General features: G+C 70.1%; 1 protein-coding gene across 2 annotated transcripts; it reads left to right on the top strand.

Annotated features, from left to right (window-relative positions):
- The first annotated feature begins 1,331 nt into the window (after positions 1-1,331).
- Positions 1,332-23,956, top strand: CLIP3 (CAP-Gly domain containing linker protein 3). 2 transcript variants are annotated; one of them, XM_068910245.1, is made up of 14 exons: positions 1,332-1,392; positions 3,452-3,592; positions 4,359-4,498; positions 5,160-5,253; positions 6,051-6,212; positions 8,764-8,882; positions 11,569-11,808; positions 12,859-12,994; positions 14,391-14,513; positions 15,231-15,377; positions 19,111-19,234; positions 21,861-21,925; positions 22,528-22,600; positions 22,745-23,956. In XM_068910245.1, exons 2-14 carry the CDS (start codon positions 3,460-3,462, stop codon positions 22,797-22,799), a joined length of 1,611 nt encoding a protein of 536 aa, XP_068766346.1. In that variant the 5' UTR covers positions 1,332-1,392; positions 3,452-3,459; the 3' UTR covers positions 22,800-23,956. The 2 variants fall into 2 exon arrangements, with proteins under 2 accessions (XP_068766346.1, XP_068766347.1); XM_068910246.1 differs by lacking the exon at positions 1,332-1,392 and adding an exon at positions 2,460-2,487.
- The last annotated feature ends 1,656 nt before the right edge of the window (positions 23,957-25,612 follow it).

Genomic DNA, 25,612 nt, shown 5'->3' with positions numbered 1-25,612 from the left:
CCTTTAGCCCCTACGGCCCTTCCAGCCGCTGTCCAGCTGCTATAGCCCCTACACTCCCTGTAGCCCCCTATAGCCCCCTGCAGTTCTTATATACCCTACAGCTGCTCTAGTCCCTCTAGCCCCTCTCCAGCCCCTATAGCCCCTGTCGCCCCAGTGACCCCCATAGCCCCTCTGCAGTCTCTGCAGCCCCTGTAGCCCCTCCAGCCCCTGTAGCCCCCGTAGCACCTACAGCCTCTAGTGCCCCTCTCCAGCCCCTATATACTCTATAGCCACTGCAGCACCTATAGCCCCTCTCCAGCTCCTATCACTCCTATAGCCCCTCTCCAGCCCCTCTAGCCCCTCTCCAGCTCCTATCACTCCTATAGCTCCTCTCCAGCCCCTCTAGCCCCTCTCCAGCTCCTATAGCCCCTATAGCCCCTCTCCAGCCCCTATAGCCCCTATAGCCCCTCTCCAGCCCCTATCACTCCTATAGCCCCTCTCCAGCCCCTCTAGGCCCTCTCCAGCTCCTATCACTCCTATAGCTCCTCTCCAGCCCCTCTAGCCCTTCTCCAGCCCCTATAGCCCCTATAGCCCCTCTCCAGCCCCTCTAGCCCCTCTCCAGCTCCTATCACTCCTATAGCTCCTCTCCAGCCCCTCTAGCCCCTCTCCAGCTCCTATCACTCCTATAGCTCCTCTCCAGCCCCTCTAGCCCTTCTCCAGCCCCTATAGCCCCTATAGCCCCTCTCCAGCCCCTATAGCCCCTCTCCAGCTCCTATCACTCCTATAGCCCCTCTCCAGCCCCTATAGCCCCTATAGCCCCTCTCCAGCCCCTATCACTCCTATAGCCCCTCTCCAGCCCCTCTAGCCCCTCTCCAGCCCCTATAGCTCCTATAGCTCCTCTCCAGCCCCTATAGCCCCTCTCCAGCTCCTATCACTCCTATAGCCCCTCTCCAGCCCCTCTAGGCCCTCTCCAGCACCTCCAGCCCCTATAGACCCTCTCCAGCTCCTATAGCTCCTATAGCTCCTCTCCAGCCCCTATAGCTCCTCTCCAGCCCCTCTAGCTCCTCTCCAGCCCCTCTCCAGCTCCTATCACTCCTATAGCCCCTCTCCAGCCCCTATAGCCCCTATAGCCCCTCTCCAGCCCCTATCACTCCTATAGCCCCTCTCCAGCCCCTATAGCCCCTATAGCCCCTCTCCAGCTCCTATCACTCCTATAGCCTCTCTCCAGCCCCTCCAGCCCCTATAGCTCCCCTCTAGCCCCTCTCCAGCCCCTGTAGCCCCCGCAGCCCCGCCCCCGCAGCCCCTATAGCGCCTATAGCGCCGCAGCCCCCGCCCCTATAGCGCCGCCCCTCCCCCGGGCGGGCCGCGCATGGGCCGTGGCCGAGCCCAGCCCCGGCGGCCGCGGCCCTGCAGGTACCGGCGGCGCGGAGCGTCGCGACCCCCCGGACCCCCCCGCCGCCGGGACCCCCCCCCGGCCGGGACCGGCCCCGCATCCCGGGCCCCGCATCCCGGTACCGTCCCCGGGCCCCGCATCCCGGTACCGTCCCCCGGCCCCCCATCCCGGTACCGTCCCCGGGCCCCGCATCCCGGTACCGTCCCCGGGCCCCGCATCCCGGTACCGTCCCCCGGGCCCCCATCCCGGTACCGTCCCCAGGCCCCGCATCCCGGTGCCGTCCCCGGGCCCCGCATCCCGGTACCATCCCCGGGCCCCGCATCCCGGTACCGTCCCCGGCCCCCCATCCCGGTACCGTCCCCAGGCCCCGCATCCCGGTACCGTCCCCGGGCCCCGCATCCCGGTACCGTCCCCCGGGCCCCCATCCCGGTACCGTCCCCAGGCCCCGCATCCCGGTGCCGTCCCCGGGCCCCGCATCCCGGTACCGTCCCCCGGCCCCGCATCCCGGTACCATCCCCGGGCCCCGCATCCCGGTACCGTCCCCGGCCCCGCATCCCGGTACCGTCCCCGGGCCCCGCATCCCGGTACCGTCCCCAGGCCCCGCATCCCGGTACCATCCCCGGGCCCCGCATCCCGGTACCGTCCCCGGCCCCGCATCCCGGTACCATCCCCGGGCCCCGCATCCCGGTACCGTCCCCGGGCCCCGCATCCCGGTACCGTCCCCGGCCCCGCATCCCGGTACCGTCCCCGGGCCCCGCATCCCGGTACCGTCCCCGGGCCCCGCATCCCGGTACCGTCCCCGGGCCCCGCATCCCGGTACCGTCCCCGGCCCCGCATCCCGGTAGCGTCCCCGGGCCCCGCATCCCGGTACCGTCCCCCGGCCCCACATCCCGGTACCGTCCCCGGGCCCCGCATCCCAGTACCGTCCCCGGGCCCCGCATCCCGGTACCGTCCCCGGGCCCCGCATCCCGGTACCGTCCCCGGGCCCTGCATCCCGGTACCGTCCCCGGGCCCTGCATCCCGGTACCGTCCCCGGGCCCCGCATCCCGGTATCGTCCCCGGGCCCCGCATCCCCGGCCCCGCATCCCGGTACCGTCCCCGGGCCCCGCATCCCGGTACCATCCCCGGCTCCGTTCGCCGCCTCCTCCCCATCCCCAGCCCCAGCTCCATCCCACTCTCCCATCCCAGTATCCCCATCCCCATCCCAATATCTGCATCCCTGTCCCAATCCCCTATCCCAGTGGCCACATCCCTCTCCCAGTCCCCCCATACCAGTATCACCATCCCCATCCCAGTACCTCCATCCCCATCCCAGTTCTCCATCCCAGTCCCCCCATCCCAGTAGCCCCATCCCCATCCCAGTCCCCTCATCCCAGTACCTCCATCCCCATCCCAGTAGCCCCATCCCAGTCCCCCCATCCCGGTATCAGCATCCCCATCCCAGTACCTCCATCCCCATCCCAGTTCTCCATCCCAGTGCCCCCATCCCAGTAGCCCCATCCCAGTCCCCCCATCCCACTATCCCCATCCCTCTCCCAGTCCCCCCATCCCAGTAGCCCCATCCCCGTCCCAGTCCCCCCATCCCAGTAGCCCCATCCCCACCCCAGTACCTCCGTCCATGTCCCAGTTCTTCATCCCAGTAGCCCCATCCCAGTAGCCCCATCCCAGTAGCCCCATCCCCATCCCAGTCCCCCCATACCAGTATCACCATCTCCATCCCAGTACCTCCATCCCCGTCCCAGTCCCCCCAATCCCAGTGTCCCCATCCCTCTCCCAGTCCCCCCATACCAGTATCACCATCCCCATCCCAGTACCTCCATCCCCGTCCCAGTTCTCCATCCCAGTCCCCCCATCCCAGCAGCCCCATCCCTCTCCCAGTCCCCCCATCCCAGTGCCCCCATCCCGGCTCCTGCCCCCCCCCACCCCGTATCCCGAGCAGGGACGCCGGACTGGGTGGCAAACCCGGACGCCTGGGCCCTCCCACTCCCCCCTGCCCCCCGGCATCAGAACCCCCCCACCCAGAGGCGACGACCCAACGTCCGTCCGTCCGTCTGTCCGTTCCCCCCCCCCCCCCCGCAGGCGGCAGCATGACGAAGGAGCGCGCCGGCGACCCCCCCGCAGGGGGCGAGCAGCCCCCCGAGGCGCCCAGCCCCGCGCCCCAGCGCCGCAAGAAGCCCGTGGTGCACCCCTCGGCCCCCGCCCCCCTGCCCAAGGACTACGGTGAGTGCGGCGCGGGCGCCCCCCACCCAGGAGACCTCGTTCCCCCCCCCCCAACACCCCAACACCTGGCCCCGCGCGGCTGAGACCGAGCCAACTCGGTGCATTGGTGGTGGTGGTGGGGGGGGGAGCACAACCTTATATTAGCCAGCAGAGAATCCCCACTTGGTGCTGGAAGGGCCTTGGGGATGGTGACACCCCCCCCTCATGGGGACAGGGACCCCCCCCCAGGGGCACAGGGACCCCCCCCAGGACAAGAGACCCCCATGGTGGGGACCTGAAGGAGCTGGGTGGGGATTCTCCGGCGGCTGATATGGGGTTGTGCACCGCCGGGTGTCACCCCCGTGTCCCTTCCTTGGGGACGGTGACCCCCCCATGGGGACAGGGACCCCCCCAGGGGCACAGGGACCCCCCCAGGGGCATAGGGAACCCCCCCCAGGGTAGGAGACCCCCATGGTGGGGACCTGGAGGAGCTGGGTGGGGATTCTCCGGCGGCTGATATGGGGTTGTGCACTGCCGGGTGTCACCCTGTGTCCCCTCCTTGGGGACAGGGACCCCCCCCATGGGGACAAGGACCCCCCCAGGGGCACAGGGACCCCCCCCAGGGGCATAGGGAACCCCCCCCCAGGGTAGGAGACCCCCATGGTGGGGACCTGGAGGAGCCGGGTGGGGATTCTCCGGCGGCTGATATGGGGTTGTGCACTGCCGGGTGTCACCCCGTGCCCCCCCGCCGTGTCCCCCCCGTGTCCCCCCCCGTGTCCCCCCCCAGCCTTCACCTTCTTCGACCCCAACGACCCGGCGTGCCAGGAGATCCTGTACGACCCGCGCACCACCGTGCCCGAGCTCTTCGCCATCGTGCGCCAGTGGGTGCCCCAGGTGCAGCACAAGATCGACGTCATCGGCAATGAGGTGGGTGCTGGGGGGGTCCCTGGGTGCTGGGGGGTCCCTGGGTGCTGGGGGGGTCCCTGGGTGCCGGGTGTCCCTGGGTGCCGGGTGTCCCTGGGGGTTGGGTGTCCCTGGGTGCTGGTGTCCCTGGGTGCTGGTGCCCCTGGGGGGGTTGGGTGTCCCTGGGGGTTGGGTGTCCCTGGGTGCTGGTGTCCCTGGGTGCTGGTGCCCCTGGGTGCTGGGTGTCCCTGGGTGCTGGTGTCCCTGGGTGCTGGTGCCCCTGGGGGTTGGGTGTCCCTGGGTGCTGGGTGTCCCTGGGTGCCGGGTGTCCCTGGGTGCTGGTGTCCCTGGGTGCTGGTGCCCCTGGGTGCCGGGTGTCCCTGGGTGCCGGGTGTCCCTGGGTGCTGGTGCCCCTGGGGGTTGGGTGTCCCTGGGTGCTGGGTGTCCCCAGGGTGGTATGCTGTCCCTGGGGGCTGCTGTCCCCGCTGGGGGGTCCCGGGTGGGGGTGTGTCCCCGGCGGGGGGGTGTCCCGGTGGGGGGCGGTGTCCCCGGCGGGGGGGGTGTCCCCGGTGGGGGGGATCCCGGTGCGGGGGGGATCCCCGTGGGGGGGGTGTCCCCGGTGGGGGGGTCCCCGGGGGGGGTCGGGTGCCCGCGGGCGGCGGTGCAGCAGCGGCGGCCGCGGCAGATCCTGCGCCGGGGCGGCCACGTGGACGACCGCGACGGCCTCACCGACATGACGCTGCTGCACTACGCCTGCAAGGCCGGGGCCCACGGCGTGGGTGCGCGCCGCGGGGGGGCGGGGCTTGCACTGGGGCCGGGGCCCACGGCGTGGGTGCGCGCCGCGGGGGCGGGGCTGCCGCGGGGGGCGGGGCCCACGGCGTGGGTGCGCGCCGCGGGGGCGGGGCTGCCGCGGGGGGGCGGGGCCCACGGCGTGGGTGCGCGCCGCGGGGGGGCGGGGCTGCCGCGGGGGGGCGGGGCCCACGGCGTGGGTGCGCGCCGCGGGGGGGCGGGGCTGCCGCGGGGGGGCGGGGCCCACGGCGTGGGTGCGTGCCGCGGGGGCGGGGCTTGCACTGGGGGCGGGGCCCACGGCGTGGGTGCGCGCCGCGGGGGCGGGGCTACCGCGGGGGCGGGGCTTGCACTGGGGCGGGGCTACCTCGGGGGTGGGGCTGCACTGGGAGGGCCCACGGCGTGGGTGTGCTCCCCGGGGGGTGGGGCTGCACCGGGGGGGCGGGGCTTGCACTGGGGGCGGGGCCGGCACCAGGGCTGGCACCAGAGTGGGGGCGGGGCTTGCACGTAGGGGTGGGACTGGTGCCGGGGGGGCGTGGCTTGAACCAGGAGGCGGGGCTTACAATGGGGGCGGGGTCTTTCATTGGGGGGCGGGGTTACACGAGGGGGCGGGGCTTGCATAAAGGGGCGGGGCCGGCACCAACGGGCGGGGCTCCAATGGGGGCGGGGCTGACTCAAGCGGGCGGGGCTTACAGAAGGGGGCGGGGCCGGCACGACTGGGCGGGGCTCCCGAGGGGGCGGGGCTCCCGAGGGGGCGTGGCGGCGGGGTGACGGGCGGGCGCGGGCGCAGGGGACCCGGCGGCGGCCGTGCGGCTCTCGACGCGGCTGCTGGCGCTGGGGGGGGACGCGACGCTGCGCAGCCGCTGGACCCACATGAACGCCCTGCACTACGCCGCCTACTTCGACGTGCCCGAGCTCATCCGCACCCTGCTGCGCGCCGCCGCCCCCCAGGGTGCGCCCCGCGCCGGGGCCCCGGGGTGCTCCGCCGGGCCGGGGGGGCGCACCCGGACGCCGGGGCCCCCGGAGTGCTCCGCTCGGCTGGGGGGGCGCACCCGGACGCCTGGGCCCCCGGAGTGCTCCGCTCGGCTGGGGGGGCGCACCCGGACGCCTGGGTCCCCGGGTGCTCCGCCGGGCCGGGGGGGCGCACCCGGACGCCGGGGCCCCGGGGTGCTCCGCTGGGGAGGGGGGGCACCCGGACGCCTGGGCCCCCGGGGTGCTCCGTTCGGCTGGGGTCGGGGTGCGCCCGGACACCTGGGCCCCCGGGGTGCCCTGTGGGTGGGATTGGGGCACCCCCGGACGCCTGGGCCCCGGGTGCCCCGCGGGTGGGATTGGGACGCCTGGGCCCCTGGGTGCCTGGCGGGTGGGTGGGATTGGGGCGCCCCCGGATGCCTGAGCCCCCGGTTCCGTGCGGGTGGGATTGGGGCGCCCCCAGACGCCTGGGCCCCGGGTTCCCCGCGGGTGGGTTTGGGGCGCCCCCGGACGCCTGGGTCCCCGGGTTCCCCGCGGGTGGGATTGGGACACCCCCGGACGCCTGGGCCCCTGGGTGCTCTGCTCGGGTGGGGTTGGGGCGCCCCCGGACGCCTGGGCCCCCGGGTTCCCCGCGGGTGGGATTGGGACACCCCCGGACGCCTGGGCCCCTGGGTGCCTGGCGGGTGGGTGGGATTGGGGCGCCCCCGGACGCCTGAGCCCCCGGTTCCGTGCGGGTGGGATTGGGGCGCCCCCGGACGCCTGGGCCCCGGGTTCCCCGCGGGCGGGGTTGGGGCGCCCCCGGACGCCTGGGCCCCGGGTTCCCCGCGGGTGGGGTTGGGGCACCCCCGGACGCCTGGGCCCCTGGGTGCTCCGCTCGGGTGGGGTTGGGGCGCCCCCGGACGCCTGGGCCCCCGGGTTCCCCGCGGGTGGGATTGGGACACCCCCGGACGCCTGGGCCCCTGGGTGCCTGGCGGGTGGGTGGGATTGGGGCGCCCCCGGACGCCTGGGCCCCGGGTTCCGTGCGGGTGGTATTGGGGCGCCCCCGGACGCCTGGGCCCCCGGTTCCGTGCGGGTGGGATTGGGGCACCCCTGGATGCCTGGGCCCCGGGTGCCCCGCGGGCGGGGTTGGGGCACCCCCGGACGCCTGGGCCCCCGGGGTCCTCCGCTCGGGTGGGGTTGCGGTGCGCCTGGACGCCTGGGCCCCGGGTTCCCCGCGGGTGGGGTTGGGGCACCCCCGGACGCCTGGGCCCCTGGGTGCTCCGCTCGGGTGGGGTTGGGGCGCCCCCGGACGCCTGGGCCCCCGGGTTCCCCGCGGGTGGGATTGGGACACCCCCGGACGCCTGGGCCCCTGGGTGCCTGGCGGGTGGGTGGGATTGGGGCGCCCCCGGACGCCTGAGCCCCCGGTTCCGTGCGGGTGGGATTGGGGCGCCCCCGGACGCCTGGGCCCCGGGTTCCCCGCGGGTGGGGTTGGGGCACCCCCGGACGCCTGGGCCCCTGGGTGCTCCGCTCGGGTGGGGTTGGGGCGCCCCCGGACGCCTGGGCCCCCGGGTTCCCCGCGGGTGGGATTGGGACACCCCCGGACGCCTGGGCCCCTGGGTGCCTGGCGGGTGGGTGGGATTGGGGCGCCCCTGGACGCCTGGGCCCCGGGTTCCGTGCGGGTGGTATTGGGGCGCCCCCGGACGCCTGGGCCCCCGGTTCCGTGCGGGTGGGATTGGGGCACCCCTGGATGCCTGGGCCCCGGGTGCCCCGCGGGTGGGATTGGGGCACCCCCGGACGCCTGGGCCCCCGGGGTCCTCCGCTCGGGTGGGGTTGCGGTGCGCCTGGACGCCTGGGCCCCCAGGTGCCCCGTGGGTGGGATTGGGGCACCCCCGGACGCCTGGGCCCCGGGTTCCCCGCGGGTGGGGTTGGGGCGCCCCCGGACGCCTGGGCCCCGGGTGCCCCGCGGGTGGGATTGGGGCGCCCCCGGACGCCTGGGCCCCGGGTTCCCCGCGGGTGGGATTGGGGCGCCCCCGGACGCCTGGGCCCCGGGTTCCCCGCGGGTGGGATTGGGGCGCCCCCGGACGCCTGGGCCCCGGGTTCCCCGTGGGTGGGGTTGGGGCGCCCCCGGACGCCTGGGCCCCGGGTTCCGTGCGGGCGGGATTGGGGCGCCCCCGGACGCCTGGGCCCCCGGTTCCGTGCGGGTGGGGTTGGGGCACCCCCGGACGCCTGGGCCCCGGGTTCCGTGCGGGTGGGGTTGGGGCGCCCCCGGACGCCTGGGCCCCGGGTTCCGTGCGGGTGGGATTGGGACACCCCCGGACGCCTGGGCCCCCGGGGTCCTCCGCTCGGGTGGGGTTGCGGTGCGCCTGGACGCCTGGGCCCCGGGTTCCGTGCGGGTGGGATTGGGGCGCCCCCGGACGCCTGGGCCCCCGGTTCCGTGCGGGTGGGGTTGGGGCACCCCCGGACGCCTGGGCCCCGGGTTCCCCGCGGGTGGGATTGGGGTGCCCCCGGACGCCTGGGCCCCAGCGGCGGTGGCTCAGCACGCCGGGGCCCCGCAGTGCTGCACTCGACGTGCAGCGACTTCAGCCACGGCACGGCGCTGCACATCGCCGCCTCCAACCTGTGCCTGGGCGCCGTGCGCTGCCTGCTCGAGCACGGCGCCGACCCCGCGCTCCGGGTACTGGGGGGCTGCGTGCGGGGGGGACGGGGGGCTGGGGGGGCTGGGTGCTGGGGAGGGATTGGGTTGCTGGGGGGGATTGGGGTGGTGGGGGTATTGGGGTGCTGGGGGGGACTGGGTGCTGGGGGGGATTGGGGTGTTGGGGGGTATTGGGGTGCTGGGGGTATTGGGGTGCTGGGGGGGACTGGGTGCTGGGGGGGATTGGGGTGTTGGGGGGTATTGGGGTGCTGGGGGTATTGGGGTGCTGGGGGTATTGGGGTGCTGGAGGGGACTGGGTGCTGGGGGGGATTGGGGTGTTGGGGGGTATTGGGGTGCTGGGGGGCTGGGTGCTGGGGAGGGATTGGGGTGCTGGGGGGACTGGGTGCTGGGGGGGATTGGGGTGCTGGGGGTATTGGGGTGCTGGGGGGGTATTGGGGTGCTGGGGGGGGCTGGGTGCTGGGGGGATTGGGGTGCTGGGGGGATTGGGGTGTTGGGGCAGTATTGGGGTGCTGGGGGGTCTGGGTGCTGGGGAGGGATTGGGGTGCTGGGGGCGGCTGGGTGCTGGGGGGGTATTGGGGTGCTGGGGGGCTGGGTGCTGGGGGATTGGGGTGCTGGGGGGTCTGGTTGCTGGGTGTCTGGGTGCTGGGGAGGGATTGGGGTGCTGGGGGCAGCTGGGTGCTGGGGGGGATTGGGGGGCTGGGGTGCTGGGGGGGCTGGGGTGCTGGGGGTCTGGGTGCTGGGGCGGTATTGGGGTGCTGGGGGTGTTGGGGTACCAGGGATATTGGGATACTGGGGGGGGTTGGGGTACCGGGGGGATTGGGATACTGGGGGGGTGTTGGGGTACTGAGGGGTATTGGGGTTTGGGGGGTTTTGGGTGCTGTAAGGTATTGGGGTACTGGGGGGACTGGGGTACCAGGGGGTGTTGGGGTACCAGGGATATTGGGATACTGGGGGGTGTTGAGGTGCTGGGGGGGATTGGGGTACCGGGGATATTGGGGTACTGGGGGGTGTTGGGCTAACTGGGGGATTGGGTTATGGGGGGGTTTGGGGGTGCTGGAAGGTATTGGGGTACTGGGGATTGGGGTATGGGGGTGTTGGGGTGCTGGGGGGTGTTGAGGTACTGAGGGGTGTTGGGGTGCTGGGGGTGTTGGGGTGCTGGGGGGTGTTGGGGTAGCAGGGGGCATCAGGGGATGGGGGGTATCAGGGTCCAGGAGGGGGCTGGTCTCCTCAGCACCCCTGGGTGCCCCCAAAACCCCCTGGCCCTCAGCCCCCCTGGGTGCCCCAGATGTCCCCATGGCCCTCAGCCCCACTAGGTGCCCCAGATGTCCCCATGGTCTTCAGCCCCCCCCAGATGTCCCCATGGTCCCATGGTCCTCAGCACCCCCAGGTTCTCTAGATGTCCCCATGGTCCTCAGCCCCCCTGGGTGCCCCAGATGTCCCCATGACCCTCAGCACGCCCCAGATGTCCCCATGGTCCCATGGTCCTCAGCACCCCCAGGTTCTCTAGATGTCCCCATGGCCCTCAGCCCCACTAGGTGCCCCAGATGTCCCCATGGTCTTCAGCCCCCCCCAGATGTCCCGATGGTCCCATGGTCCTCAGCACCCCCAGGTTCTCTAGATGTCCCCATGGTCCTCAGCCCCCCTGGGTGCCCCAGATGTTCCCATGACCCTCAGCACGCCCAGGTGCCCCAGATGTCCCCATGGTCCTCAACCCCCCCCAGATGTCCCCATGGTCCCATGGTCCTCAGCACCCCCAGGTTCTCTAGATGTCCCCATGGTCCCATGGTTCTCAGCACCCCCAGGTGCCCCAGATGTCTCCATGGCCCTACGACCCCCCAGATGTCCCCATGGTCCTCAGCACCCCCAGGTTCTCTAGATGTCCCCATGGTCCCATGGTTCTCAGCACCCCCAGGTGCCCCAGATGTCCCCATGGCTCTACGCCCCCCCCAGATGTCCCCATGGTCCTCAGCACCCCCAGGTTCTCTAGATGTCCCCATGGTCCCATGGTTCTCAGCACCCCCAGGTGCCCCAGATGTCTCCATGGCCCTACGACCCCCCAGATGTCCCCATGGTCCTCAGCACCCCCAGGTTCTCTAGATGTCCCCATGGTCCTATGGTTCTCAGCACCCCCAGGTGCCCCAGATGTCCCCATGGCCCTACGCCCCCCCCCAGATGTCCCCATGGTCCTCAGCACCCCCAGGTTCTCTAGATGTCCCCATGGTCCCATGGTCCTCAGCCCCCCCAGGTTCTCTAGATGTCCCCATGGTCCTCAGCCCCCCTGGGTGCCCCAGATGTTCCCATGACCCTCAGCACGCCCAGGTGCCCCAGATGTCCCCATGGCCCTACGCCCCCCCCAGATGTCCCCATGGTCCTCAGCACCCCCAGGTTCTCTAGATGTCCCCATGGTCCCATGGTTCTCAGCACCCCCAGGTGCCCCAGATGTCCCCATGGCCCTACGCCCCCCCCAGATGTCCCCATGGTCCTCAGCACCCCCAGGTTCTCTAGATGTCCCCATGGTCCCATGGTCCTCAGCACGCCCAGGTGCCCCAGATGTCCCCATGGTCCTCAGCCCCCCCCAGATGTCCCCATGGTCCCATGACCCTCAGCACGCCCAGGTGCCCCAGATGTCCCCATGACCCTCAGACCCCCCCAGATGTCCCCATGGCCCTAGGCCCCCCCCATCACCCCCCTCCACCCCCCCCCCCAGAACAGCAAGGGCCAGGTGGCGGCCGAGGTGGTGCCGGACCCGACGGACATGGCGCTGGACAAGGCGGAGGCGGCGCTGGCGGCCCGCGAGCTGCGCCGGCTGCTGCTGGACGCCGTGCCGCTGAGCTGCAGCCTGCCCCGCGTCACCCTGCCCAACTACGACAACCTGCCCGGCACCCTCACCCTCCTCTGCCTCGGCCTCCAGCTGGGCGACCGCGTCCGCCTGCACGGCGCCGACAAGGTGCCCCCCGCCGCTCGCCGCCCGGGGGGGGGTGGGGGGGTGTTTGGAGGAGGGTTGGGGGTGTATTGGGGGAGTTTGGGGTGCATTGCGGGGGTTGGGGTGCATTAGGGATTTGGGGTGCAGAGGGCACCCAAGGGTGCAGGACACCCTGGGGCACCCGGCATGGCTGCACCCAGCACCCGGGCAAGCTGGTGCATGAAGCTGTGCGGCGTACATGGGTGGTTTTGGGTTGTATTTGGGGTGCATGGGGGGTTTAGGGGTGCATTGGAGGGTTTTAGGGGTGCATTTGGGGGGTTTGGGGTGCAGGGGGCACCCAAGGGTGCAGGACACCCTGGGGCACCCGACCTGGAGCACCCAGGCAAGCTGGTGCATGAAGCTGTGCGGCATGCATAGGGGGTTTAGGGGTGTATTTGAGGGGTTGTAGGGTGCATTGGGGCGGTTTGGGGTGCATTAGGGATTTGGGGTGCAGGGGGCACCCAAGGGTGCAGGGCAGCCCGGAGCACCCGACACGACTGCACCCAGCACCCAGGCAAGCTGCTGCATGAGGCTGTGCAGCATGCACAGGGGGTTTAGGGGTGTATTTGGGGTGCATGAGGGTTTTTTTGGGGGTGAATTAGGGGCGGTCTTGGGGTCCCAGGGGTGCAGAGTGCCCTGCAGCACCCTGTGCAGCAGCACCCACATCCCAATCCACCCACCCTCAAGCCTGTTTCGGGCTGTTCACTCTGGAACCTACTGATGACATTTCTGGGACATGAGTTCATCCCAGTCCCCTCAAGCCCCCTGATTCACTATTGGGCTGTTCACTCTGGAAGCTACTGATTACGGTCAGGAGGAGTGAGTTAATACCAGCCCCCCTCCACCCCCCTAATTCAATTTGGCTTGTTCACTCTGGAACCTACTGATTACAGTGCTGGGGCGTGAGCTGACACCATGCCCCCGGCAGGGTTTAGCAGTAGGTGGCCGGCACCGGGGTGGACCCCTACGCGCCATAGGGGACCCGGGCGCCGTGGGGCTGACCCCCAGCCCTGTGTCCCCCCCCTCCCCGGCCAGGTGGGGACGCTGCGGTTCTGCGGCACCACGGCCTTCGCTAGCGGGCAGTGGGCCGGGGTGGAGCTGGACGAGCCCGAGGGCAAGAACGACGGCAGCGTCGGCGGCGTCCGCTACTTCATCTGCCCCCCCAAGCAAGGTACCGGACGCCTGGGCCCCCGGGGGGCGGGGGCGGGGCTGGGCCACCTCGCTCCCTGGGTCGCCCTGGGTCACGTTGGGACATACTGGGCCAGGCAGGGGGGTGCAGGGAGAGACTGGGTATGGTGGGATATACTGGTCTGTACTGGGCCATCTCGGGACATATTGGGCCATCCCGGGCCCTACTGGTCCATACTGGGTCAGAATGGTCCATCAGAGTCCATCCCGGGCCCTACTGGACCATACTGGGTCAGAATGGTCCATCAGAGTCCATCCTGGGCCCTACTGGTCAATACTGGGTCAGAATGGTCCATCAGAGTCCATCCCGGGCCCTACTGGTCCATACTGGGTCAGAATGGTCCATCAGAGTCCATCCTGGGCCCTACTGGTCAATACTGGGTCAGAATGGTCCATCAGAGTCCATCCCGGGCCCTACTGGTCCATACTGGGTCAGAATGGTCCATCAGAGTCCATCCCGGGCCCTACTGGTCCATACTGGGTCAGAATGGTCCATCAGAGTCCATCCCGGGCCCTACTGGTCCATACTGGGTCAGAATGGTCCATCCCACTCCATCCTGGGTCAGAATGGTCCGTACTGGGTCAGAATGGTCCATCTCAGGCCGTCCCAGGCCATACTGGTCCATACTGGATCAGAATGGTCCATCCCAGTCCATCCTAGGCCCTACTGGTCCATACTGGATCAGAATGGTCCATCCCACTCCACCCTAGGTCATACTGGTCCATACTGGATCAGAATGGTCCATCCCACTCCATACTGCGTCATACTGGTCCATACTGGGTCAGAATGGTCCATCAGAGTCCATCCTGGGCCCTACTGGTCCATACTGGGTCAGAATGGTCCATCAGAGTCCATCCCGAGCCCTACTGGTCCATACTGGGTCAGAATGGTCCATCCCACTCCATCCTGGGTCAGAATGGTCCGTACTGGGTCAGAATGGTCCATCCCAGTCCATCCCAGGCCATACTGGTCCATACTGGGTCAGAATGGTCCGTACTGGGTCAGAATGGTCCATCCCAGTCCATCCTAGGCCATACTGGTCCATACTGGATCAGAATGGTCCATCAGAGTCCATCCTGGGCCATACTGGTCCATGCTGGTCCATACTGATCTGGACTGGCCCTTACCAGTCTATACCAATCTATACTGACCTGTACTGGTCCGTACTGGTCTGGACTGGACCATACTGGTCTGTGCTCTGGACTGGTCTATTTTGCTCCATACTGGTCCAGACAGGTCTATATGGATGCAAACTGGTCCAGACTGGTCGAGACTGGTCCGGAGTGGTCTGTATGGATGCAGACTGGCCTGGATTAGTCAGTACCGGTCCGGACTGGTGCATACTGGTCCGGACTGGTCTGACGGCGCCCGCCCGCAGGTATCTTCGCCTCGGTGTCGAAGATCTCCAAGGCGGAGGAGCAGCCCCCGGCACCGTCCCCCCCCCGCACCCCTCCGGGACCCCCGGCCCGCCCCCCCGCCAAGGCCCGCAAGGACAAGAGAGGTACGGCCCGGACGCCTGGGCCCCCTCCCCAACCCGGACGCCTGGGTCCCCGGCGGGTGGGGGTGGAGGGGGTCAGGACTCAGCTCATCCCCTTTACTCTGCCCTTCCCCGGGGCTCCGCCCCCCCGCTGTGTGCTCATTGGAGGGGAGGGGAGAGCGGGGAGCCTCCGGATTGGCTGGCTGGGAGGTGTGGTGGGTGGGGCTGGAGTGGGGGGCGTGGCCACCACAAACCCCGCCCACCCGTGTGTTGGCTCGAAGGGGCGGGGTTAAGGATGGGGCTAGGGAGGGTGGGGCTAGATGGGGGTGTGGTCACTCCAAACCCCGCCCACCCACATGCAGGCAAGTCCCAGGGAGGCGGGGTCGGGGTGGGGCTGGAGCAGGGGGCGTGGCCACATGTAGCCCCACCTACCCATAACAACAGGGATGGGGTCAGGATGGGGGTGGGGCTAGAGCGGGGGCGTGGCCAGTTTTAGCCCCACCCATCCTTACCCAGGCAGGTCCCTGGGAGGGGCTAAGGTGGGTGGGGCTAATGGTGAGAAGGGCGTGGCCACCCCTAAACCCCGCCCACACACACCCCTATTGTTGTGAGGGGGGTGTGGCCGCGCATAGCCCCGCCCACCTCGCTGATCCCCCCCCCGCAGAGGGGCGTGGTGCATGTGGGGGGCGTGGCTTGGTGCAGAGGGGCGTGGCCCGGCGCTAGCCCCGCCCCATCGCGCAGCCTCCCGGAAGCGGGCGGGGCCGGGGGCGGGGCCGGGGGCGTGGCTGGACCGCGAGGGGCGGCGCGTGGAGCCGGGCGACGCCGTGCTGGTGGCCGGGCAGAAAGCCGGCCGGGCCCGCTTCTACGGCAAGACCGACTTCGCCCCCGGTGAGCCCCCCCCCGGGAGACCCCCTGCGGGGACCCCCCTGGAGACCCCCCCTGGAGACCCCCCCGGGAGACCCCCTGCGGGGACCCCCCTGGAGACCCCCCCGGGAGACCCCCTGCAGGGACCCCCCTGGAGACCCCCCCTGGAGACCCCCCCGGGAGACCCTCTGCGGGGACCCCCTTGGGCACCCCCCCGGGAGACCCCCTGCGGGCAACCCCTCGGGCACCCCCCTGGAGACCCCCCCGGGAGACCCCCTGCGGGGACCCCCCTGGAGACCCCCCCTGGAGACCCCCTGCAGGGACCCCCCTGGAGACCCCCCCGGGAGACCCCCTGCGGGGACCCCCTTGGGTACCCCCCCTGGAGACCCCCCCGGGAGACCCCCTGCGGGGACCCCCTTGGGCACCCCCCCGGGAGACCCCCCCGGGAGACCCCCCCTGGAGACCCCCCCGGTACCCCCCCTGGAGACCCCCCCGGGAGACCCCCTGCGGGGACCCCCTTGGGCACCCCCCCGGGGACCCCCCCGGGAGACCCCCTGCAGGGAACCCCTTGGGCACCCCCCCCGGACACCCCCTCGGGCACCCCCCCGGGAGACCCCCTGTGGGGACCCCCCCGGTACCTCCTGTGGAGACCCCCCCAGCCCCCCCCGGGAGACCCCCTGCGGGCAACCCCTCAGGCACCCCCCCGGCAGACCCCCCCGGGAGACCCCCCTGCGGGGACCCCCTCGGGCACCTCCCTGGGCACCCCCTCGGGAGACCCCCATGGGAGATCCTCCTAGGAGACCCCCATGGGAGACCCCTCTCGGGCACCCCGCCTGTGCACCCCCCTGGGATACCCCCCCAGCACCCCCCCCAGGAGACCCCCCCCAGGAGACCCCCTGGGGAACCCCCCCGGGACCCCCCTCAACCCCCCCCAGGAACACCTGCAGGACCCCCCCCAACCCCCTTGGGAAACCCCCCAACTCCCCCAGGAACCCCCCCGAGACCCCTCCTGGGACCCCCCCGGGGACCCCTGGGGACCCCCCCCGTGTCCCTGTGTCCGCTCCGTGTCCCCATGTCCCTCTGGTCTGCCCCCGCGTGTCCTCGGCCATCTCCTGGGGTCCCCCCGGCGTCCCCCCTGGTGTCCCCCCCGGCGTCCCCCCCCGGCATCCCACTGGTATTCCCTGGTGTCCCCGATGTCCCCCCTAGTGTCCCCTCGGGGTCCCTGGCGTCCCCCCGGTGTCCCCACTGGTGTCCCCCTGGTGTCCCCCCGGTGTCCTCCTCGGGGTCCCTGGCGTCCCCCCCGGTGTCCCCCTGGTGTCCCCCCGGCGTCCTCCTCGGGGTCCCTGGGTTCCCCCCGGTGTCCCCCCCAGTGTCCCCTCCAGTGTCCCCCTGGCGTCCCCCCGGCATCCTCCTCGGGGTCCCTGGGTTCCCCCCCAGTGTCCCCCCAGCATCCCCCTGGCGTCCCCCTGGCACCCTCCTCAGGGTCCCCGGTGTCCCCCCCAGTGTCCCCTCCAGTGTCCCCCTGGCATCCCCCCGGTGTCCCCCCAGCATCCCCCTCAGGGTCCCCAGTGTCCCCTCCAGTGTCCCCCTCCAGTGTCCCCCTGGCATCCCCCTGGCATCCCCCTGGCACCCTCCTCAGGGTCCCCGGTGTCCCCTCCAGTGTCCCCTCCAGTGTCCCCCTGGCATCCCCCCGGTGTCCCCCCAGCATCCCCCTCAGGGTCCCCAGTGTCCCCTCCAGTGTCCCCCTGGCATCCCCCCGGTGTCCCCCCAGCATCCCCCTCAGGGTCCCCGGTGTCCCCTCCAGTGTCCCCTCCAGTGTCCCCCGGTGTCCCCCCGGTGTCCCCCCAGCATCCCCCTCAGGGTCCCCTGTGTCCCCTCCAGTGTCCCCCTGGCATCCCCCCGGTGTCCCCCCAGCGTCCCCCTCGGGGTCCCCGGTGTCCCCTCCAGTGTCCCCTCCAGTGTCCCCCGGCGTCCCCCCGGTGTCCCCCCAGCGTCCCCCTCAGGGTCCCCGGTGTCCCCTCCAGTGTCCCCCTGGCATCCCCCCGGTGTCCCCCCAGCATCCCCCTCAGGGTCCCCGGTGTCCCCTCCAGTGTCCCCTCCAGTGTCCCCCGGTGTCCCCCCGGTGTCCCCCCAGCGTCCCCCTCAGGGTCCCCGGTGTCCCCTCCAGTGTCCCCCTGGCATCCCCCCGGTGTCCCCCCAGCATCCCCCTCAGGGTCCCCGGTGTCCCCTCCAATGTCCCCTCCAGTGTCCCCCGGTGTCCCCCCGGTGTCCCCCCAGCATCCCCCTCAGGGTCCCCGGTGTCCCCTCCAGTGTCCCCTCCAGTGTCCCCCGGTGTCCCCCCGGTGTCCCCCCAGCATCCCCCTCAGGGTCCCCTGTGTCCCCTCCAGTGTCCCCCTGGCATCCCCCCGGTGTCCCCCCAGCGTCCCCCTCGGGGTCCCCGGTGTCCCCTCCAGTGTCCCCTCCAGTGTCCCCCGGCGTCCCCCCGGTGTCCCCCCAGCGTCCCCCTCAGGGTCCCCGGTGTCCCCTCCAGTGTCCCCCTGGCATCCCCCCGGTGTCCCCCCAGCATCCCCCTCAGGGTCCCCGGTGTCCCCTCCAGTGTCCCCTCCAGTGTCCCCCGGTGTCCCCCCGGTGTCCCCCCAGCGTCCCCCTCAGGGTCCCCGGTGTCCCCTCCAGTGTCCCCCTGGCATCCCCCCGGTGTCCCCCCAGCATCCCCCTCAGGGTCCCCGGTGTCCCCTCCAATGTCCCCTCCAGTGTCCCCCGGTGTCCCCCCGGTGTCCCCCCAGCATCCCCCTCAGGGTCCCCGGTGTCCCCTCCAGTGTCCCCTCCAGTGTCCCCCGGTGTCCCCCCGGTGTCCCCCCAGCATCCCCCTCAGGGTCCCCTGTGTCCCCTCCAGTGTCCCCCTGGCATCCCCCCGGTGTCCCCCCAGCGTCCCCCTCAGGGTCCCCGGTGTCCCCTGTATCCTCGGTGTCCACCAGTGGCCCCCTGGCGTCACCCTCGGGGTCCCTAGTGTCCCCCCCGGTGTCCCCCGTATCCCTGGCATCCCCCCGGTGTCCCCCCAGCAGTTCCCCTCAGGGTCCCCGGTGTCCCCTGTATCCCCGGCGTCCCCCCAGTGTCCCCCCGGCATCTCCCTTGGGGTCCCTGGCGTCCCCCCCGGCATCCCCTCGATGTCCCCCTGGTATCCCCCCCGGTGTCCCCTCCAGTGTCCCCCTGGCATCCCCCGATGTCCCCCCGGCATCCCCCTTGGAGCCCTTGCTGTCCCCCCCCAGTGTCCCCTGTATCCCCAGCATCCCCCCCGGCGTCCCCGCCAGTGTCCCCCCGGCGTCCCCCCGGCATCCCCTCCAGTGTCCCCTCCAGTGTCCCCCCGGCGTCCCCCCGATGTCCCCCCAACATCCCCCTTGGAGCCCCCAGCGTCCACCCCCCGGCGTCCCCCCCCCGGCGCCCCCCCGGCGTCCCCTCCAGTGTCCCCCCGGCGTCCCCCCGATATCCCCCCGGCATCCCCCTTGGAGCCCTTGCTGTCCCCCCCCAGTGTCCCCTGTATCCCCAGCATCCCCCCCGGCGTCCCCTCCAGTGTCCCCCCAGCGTCCCCCCGGCATCCCCTCCAGTGTCCCCTCCAGTGTCCCCCCGGCGTCCCCCCGATGTCCCCCCAACATCCCCCTTGGAGCCCCCAGCGTCCACCCCCCGGCGTCCCCCCCCCGGCGCCCCCCCGGCGTCCCCCCGCGTGTCCCCCCCCCGGGGACCCCGCTGACGCTGGCCGCAGGCTACTGGTTCGGGGTGGAGCTGGAGGCGGCGGCGGGCAAACACGACGGCTCCGTCTTCGGCGTCCGCTACTTCAGCTGCGCCCCCAAGCACGGGGTCTTCGCGCCCCCCTCCCGCGTGCAGAGGTGACGCCGGGGCGCGGGGACCCGGCCACCCGGGGGGACGCGGGCGGCTTGCGGGCGCTGGCGGGACGCGGGGGGACGTGGCGGCTTGGGGACATTGGAAGGTCCTGGGGGATGTGGGGGATATGGGGACATTGGAGGGCTATCGGGGGACATGAGGGGCTTGGGGACATTGGAGGGTCCTGGGGGGACATGGGGGCTTGGGGGCATTGGAGGGACCTGGGGGATGTGGGAGATATGGGGACATTGGAGGGCTATCAGGGGACATGAGGGGCTTGGGGGCATTGGAGGGACCTGGGGGGACATGGGGGCCTGGGGACGTTGGAGGGACCTGGGGGATGTGGGAGATATGGGGACATTGGAGGGCTATCAGGGGACATGAGGGGCTTGGGGACATTGGAGGGTCCTGGGGGGACATGGGGGCTTGGGGGCATTGGAGGGACATGGGGGATGGGGGGGGACATGAGGGGCTTGGGGACATTGCAGGGACTTGGCGGTTTGGGGATGTTGGAGGGATGTGGGGGGACATGGGGGCTTGGGGACATTGGAGGGCTATGGGGGAACATGGGGGACCTCGGGACATTGCAGGGACATGGGAGGGACATGGGGGGCTTGGGGACGTTGGAGGGACATGGGGATGTGGGGGGACATGGGGACATTGGAGGGAGATGGGACGTTGAGGGCTGTGGGGGGACATGGGGTCTTGGGGACAATGGAGGGACATGGGGGATGTGGGGGGACATGGGGACATTGGAGGGAGATGGGACGTTGAGGGCTGTGGGGGGACATGGGGGCTTGGGGACGTTGGAGGGACATGGGGATGTGGGGGGACATGGGGACATTGGGGGGAGATGGGACGTTGAGGGCTGTGGGGGGACATGGGGTCTTGGGGACAATGGAGGGACATGGGGGATGTGGGGGGACATGGGGACATTGGAGGGAGATGGGACGTTGAGGGCTGTGGGGGGACATGGGGGCTTGGGGACGTTGGAGGGACATGGGGATGTGGGGGGACATGGGGACATTGGAGGGAGATGGGACGTTGAGGGCTGTGGGGGGACATGGGGTCTTGGGGACAATGGAGGGACATGGGGGATGTGGGGGGACATGGGGACATTGGAGGGAGATGGGACGTTGAGGGCTGTGGAGGGACATGGGGGGCTTGGGGACGTTGGAGGGACATGGGGGATGTGGGGGGACATGGGGACATTGGAGGGAGATGGGACGTTGAGGGCTGTGGGGGGACATGGGGTCTTGGGGACAATGGAGGGACATGGGGGATGTGGGGGGACATGGGGACATTGGAGGGAGATGGGACGTTGAGGGCTGTGGGGGGACATGGGGGCTTGGGGACGTTGGAGGGACATGGGGATGTGGGGGGACATGGGGACATTGGAGGGAGATGGGACGTTGAGGGCTGTGGGGGGACATGGGGTCTTGGGGACAATGGAGGGACATGGGGGATGTGGGGGGACATGGGGACATTGGAGGGAGATGGGACGTTGAGGGCTGTGGAGGGACATGGGGGGCTTGGGGACGTTGGAGGGACATGGGGATGTGGGGGGACATGGGGACATTGGAGGGAGATGGGACGTTGAGGGCTGTGGGGGGACATGGGGTCTTGGGGACAATGGAGGGACATGGGGGATGTGGGGGGACATGGGGACATTGGAGGGAGATGGGACGTTGAGGGCTGTGGAGGGACATGGGGGGCTTGGGGACGTTGGAGGGACATGGGGATGTGGGGGGACATGGGGACATTGGAGGGAGATGGGACGTTGAGGGCTGTGGGGGGACATGGGGTCTTGGGGACAATGGAGGGACATGGGGGATGTGGGGGGACATGGGAACATTGGAGGGAGATGGGATGTTGAGGGCTGTGGAGGGACATGGGGGCTTGGGGACGTTGGAGGGACATGGGGGATGTGGGGGGACATGGGGACATTGGAGGGAGATGGGACGTTGAGGGCTGTGGGGGGACATGGGGTCTTGGGGACAATGGAGGGACATGGGGGATGTGGGGGGACATGGGGACATTGGAGGGAGATGGGACGTTGAGGGCTGTGGGGGGACATGGGGGCTTGGGGACGTTGGAGGGACATGGGGATGTGGGGGGACATGGGGACATTGGAGGGAGATGGGACGTTGAGGGCTGTGGGGGGACATGGGGTCTTGGGGACTTTGGAGGGACATGGGGGATGCAGGGGACATGCAGACGTTGGAGGGCTATCAGGGGACATGAGGGGCTTGGGGACATTGGAGGGTCCTGGGGGGACATGGGGGCTTGGGGACGTTGGAGGGTCCTGGGGGGACATGGGGGCTTGGGGACAATGGAGGGACATGGGGGATGTGGGGGGACATGGGGACATTGGAAGGACATTGAGGACATGGGGACATTGGAGGGACATGGGGGACATGGGGACGTTGGAGGGACGTGGGATATGGGGTCTTGGGGACATGGGGGATGTAGGTGACATGGGGACATGGGAGGGGTCTTGGGGACATTGGAGGGACATTGGGGACATTGGGGGACATGGGGACATTGGAGGGACGTGGGGTTTGGGGGACGTGGGGGGACGTGGGGGGCGGTGGCTCTGTCCCCGCGGTGCCACCGGCTCTGTCCCCCCAGGATCGGGGGCCCCAAGGACGCGCCGGGGGACGGCGGCTCCGAGAAGAAGGTCCATCAGGTCACCAGTACGTGGGGGGGACTGGGGGCACTGGGAGGGGGCGGGGCCGCCTGATTGGCCTGCGGGAAGGGCCACTTTGTGCTGATTGGCTGCTCTAGCACCCTACACCATGGGGGGGGGGAGATCCCGCCCCTGCTGATTGGCCAGCTGGTGGAGAACCCTGGTGCTGATTGGCCAGGGCAGATCCCCCCCCCCCACCTCGCTCCCCAAATTGGGGGAGGGGGACACCAGGGTCGGCGTGTCACGGTGTCCCCGTGTCCCCCCCCCATCCCTATGTCCCCCCACCTCGGTGTCCCCGTGTCCCCCCCCCGGTGTCCTCATGCCCCCCCCGATGTCCCCATGCCCCCCCAATGTCCCCGTGTCCCCCCCCTCGGTGTCCCCATGCCCCCCTCGATGTCCCCATGCCCCCCCGATGTCCCCATGTCCCCCCCCTCGGTGTCCCCATGCCCCCCCCAATGTCCCCATGCCCCCCCCAATGTCCCCGTGTCCCCCCTTCGGTGTCCCCATGCCCCCCCGATGTCCCCATGCCCCCCCCGATGTCCCTGTCTCCCCCCCCCTTGGTGTCCCCATATCCCCCCCCCGGTGTCCCTGTGTCCCCCCCCCCGGCAGTGTCACAGCCCAAGCGCAACTTCCCGGCGGTGCGGACCCCCAAGGACATCGCATCAGAGAGCTCCCTCTCCAGGTGAGGGTCCCGCGCGCGGGGACGACCCCCCCCCCAACAGCGGTGGGGAAAGGCCACCCCGGGGTGGCGGCAGCTGGTGGGGGGGGGGGGACAGGACAGCGTCCCCCCACCCACGGTGCCATCTCTGTGTCCCCCCCCCCCCAGGTTACTCTTCTGCTGCTGGTTCCCCTGGATGCTGCGAGCCGAGATGCAGTCCTAACCCCCCCGCCCCGCCGCCACGCTGTCCCCCGCTGTCCCCGGGTCCCCCCCCCACCCAGTGCCTTGTCCCCCGCCCCCTCCCCAGCGAGGGGAGAAGTGATGTGACACCCCTTCCCCCTTCTCTAACCCTGCTAACCCTTTTGCTCTGGGCTGTTTACTCTGGAACCTACTGATGACAGTTATGGGGAGTAAGTTGATGCCAGGCCCCCCCCCCCCAATTTCCCACCCCCTCCATGCTGTTGGGGCTGTTCAGTCTGGAACCTACTGATTACAGTTATGGGGGGTGAGTTGATGCCATGCCTCCCCCAAACCCTCTGGGCCTCCCCCAACCCGTTTTTGGGCTGTTCACTCTGGAGCCTACTGATTACAGTTATGAGGGAAAGTCGGTGCCAGACCCCCTAAACCCTGTTTGGGGCTGTTCACACTGGAACCTACTGATTACAATGGAGACCGATTTCTGCCAGGGACCTCCCGTAACCCCGTTCCTCTGGGCTGTTCACCCTGGAACCTACTGACTACACCCACAGGGATAGGTCGGCACCTGAACGGCCACGTCAGCCCTCCCTCCCGCAGTCTAACGGCGGGGGGCAGACCGACATCCGCCAGTAACGGATGCTCCTAAACTGGTCACAACTTGGTGGTGGTGGTGGTGGGGAAGTGGTTTATACTGGTCTGGAGGTGTCAGGCTTTACTGGGGGGGGAATGGGCAGAGGGGGCTTTGGGGCAGGGCTGGGGTCCACCCACTCCCAAGAAGGGGGTGGAGGGGGACGAGCCCGGACGCCTGGGCTCCCTCCCAGAGGGCTGCGGGGCGTTGTGGTTAGAGCAGGAACCGCTTCCCCCCACCCCGGCGCCAGGGTGGATTCTCCAGTGGCTGATAGTGAGGTTGAGCCCCCCCCCCCCCCCAAAAAAAAAAACCCGGGGAGCCCAGGCATCCGGGCCATGCAGAGTGGGAGGAGGCGCTTGGAAAGCCCCGGACGCCTGGGCCCCGTGGCATCATGCTCCCCCCACCCCCCCACCGCCCTCTCTCAGTAGCAATAACCCCCCCGCCTCGTCCCTGTCCCCGTCCCCGCGATCGTCGTGAGTGGCTTGACGTCCCCCCCGCTGCCGCATGGTCCCCCCGGACCCGCTTCTGTCACCAATAAACCGCGTTTCTACGTGTGTCGGCTCCCGCGGGGGACGTGGGGACACGGCGGGGGGGGGGGACACGGACGCGGGGACCCCGAAGCTGGGATGGGGGGGGGATAGGACACGTGGGGATGCCAGGGTCAAGATGGGGGGGGACATGGGGACCCTGCGGGGGGATGGTGACGCATATGTGGGGGTTGGGGGGGGAGCTGGGAGCTCGGGGGGTATATGGGGGCTGGGGGGTATATGGGTGCCTGGGGGGGATATCCGGGTGCTGGTGGGATAGATGGGTGCCGGGGGGTATATGGGTCCCTAGGAGGGGATATATGGGTGCCTGGGGGGATATCGGGGTGCTGGGGGGATAGATGGGTGCCGGGAGGGTATATGGGTCCCTAGGAGGGGATATATGGGTGCCGGGGGGATATCGGGGTGCTGGTGGGATAGATGGGTGCCAGGGGGTATATGGGTCCCTAGGAGGGGATATATGGGTGCTTGGAGGGGATATCGGGGTGCTGGTGGGATAGATGGGTGCCAGGGTGGTATATGGGTCCCTAAGAGGGGATATATGGGTGCCTGGGGGGATATCGGGGTGCTGGTGGGATAGATGGGTGCCAGGGGGTATATGGGTCCCTAGGAGGGGATATATGGGTGCTTAGAGGGGATATAGGGGTGCTGGGGGGATAGATGGGTGCCAGGGTGGTATATGGGTCCCTAGGAGGGGATATATGGGTGCCGGGGGGATATTGGGGTGCTGGGGGGGTATATGGGTCCCTAGGAGGGGATATATGGGTGCCTGGGGGGGATATCGGGGTGCTGGTGGGATAGATGGGTGCCAGGGGGTATATGGGTCCCTAGGAGGGGATATATGGGTGCCTGGGGGGATATTGGGGTGCTGGGGGGATAGATGGGTGCCGGGGGGGTATATGGGCACCTGGGAAGGGATATTGGGGTCTTGGGGGGATATATGGGCACCTGGGAGGGGATATGGGGGTGCTAGGGGGATACATGGGTGTCTAGGAGGGGATATTGGGGTGCTAGGGGGACATATGGGTGCCTGGGGGGGATATTGGGGTGCTGGGGGGATATAAGGGTGCCTGGGAGGGGATATGAGTGCCTGGGAGAAGATATTGGGGTGCTGGGAGGATATCGGGGTGCCTGGGGGGATATCGGGGTGCCTGGGGGCGATATGGGTCCTTGGGAGGGGATATATGGGTGCCTGGGGGGGTATATGGGTGCCTGGGGGGGGATATAAGGGTGCTGGGGGGATATAGGGGTGCTGGGAGGGCATATGGGTGCCTGGGAGGGGATATTGGGGTGCTGGGGGGATATAGAGGTGCTGGGGGGATATCAGGGTGACAGGTGGGATATATGGGTGCCTGGGAGGGGATATTAGGGTGCCTGGGGGGGATATCGGAGTACTAGGGGGATATATGGCTACCTGGGAGGGGATATGGGGGTGCTGGAGGGATATATGGGTGCTGGTGGGATATATGGGTGACTGGGAGGGGATATCAGGGTGCTGGGGGGTATATCGGTGCCTGTGGGGGGTCACATGGGTGCCTGGGGGGGATATTGGGGTGCTGGGGGGATACAGGGGTGCCTGGGGGGGTATATGGGTGCCTGGGGTGGGGCATATCGGTGCTGGGAGAGTTGTGGGTGCCCGGGGGGGGTATATGGGTGTCCAGGAGG

Source organism: Struthio camelus, chromosome 16, assembly GCF_040807025.1.
Source record: "Struthio camelus isolate bStrCam1 chromosome 16, bStrCam1.hap1, whole genome shotgun sequence".
Classification (NCBI taxonomy): Eukaryota; Metazoa; Chordata; class Aves; order Struthioniformes; family Struthionidae; genus Struthio; species Struthio camelus.
This window is presented reverse-complemented; position numbering and strand designations above follow the sequence as displayed.

Bases quoted from the DNA above. Each gene is read 5' to 3' on its own strand.
- CLIP3 (XM_068910245.1), top strand. From the start codon at position 3,460: ATGACGAAGGAGCGCGCCGGCGACCCCCCCGCAGGGGGCGAGCAGCCC. The intron at 15,378-19,110 runs GTGAGCCCCCCC...CGCTGGCCGCAG, and splicing joins CAAGACCGACTTCGCCCCCG to GCTACTGGTTCGGGGTGGAG. The intron at 22,601-22,744 runs GTGAGGGTCCCG...CCCCCCCCCCAG, and splicing joins TCAGAGAGCTCCCTCTCCAG to GTTACTCTTCTGCTGCTGGT.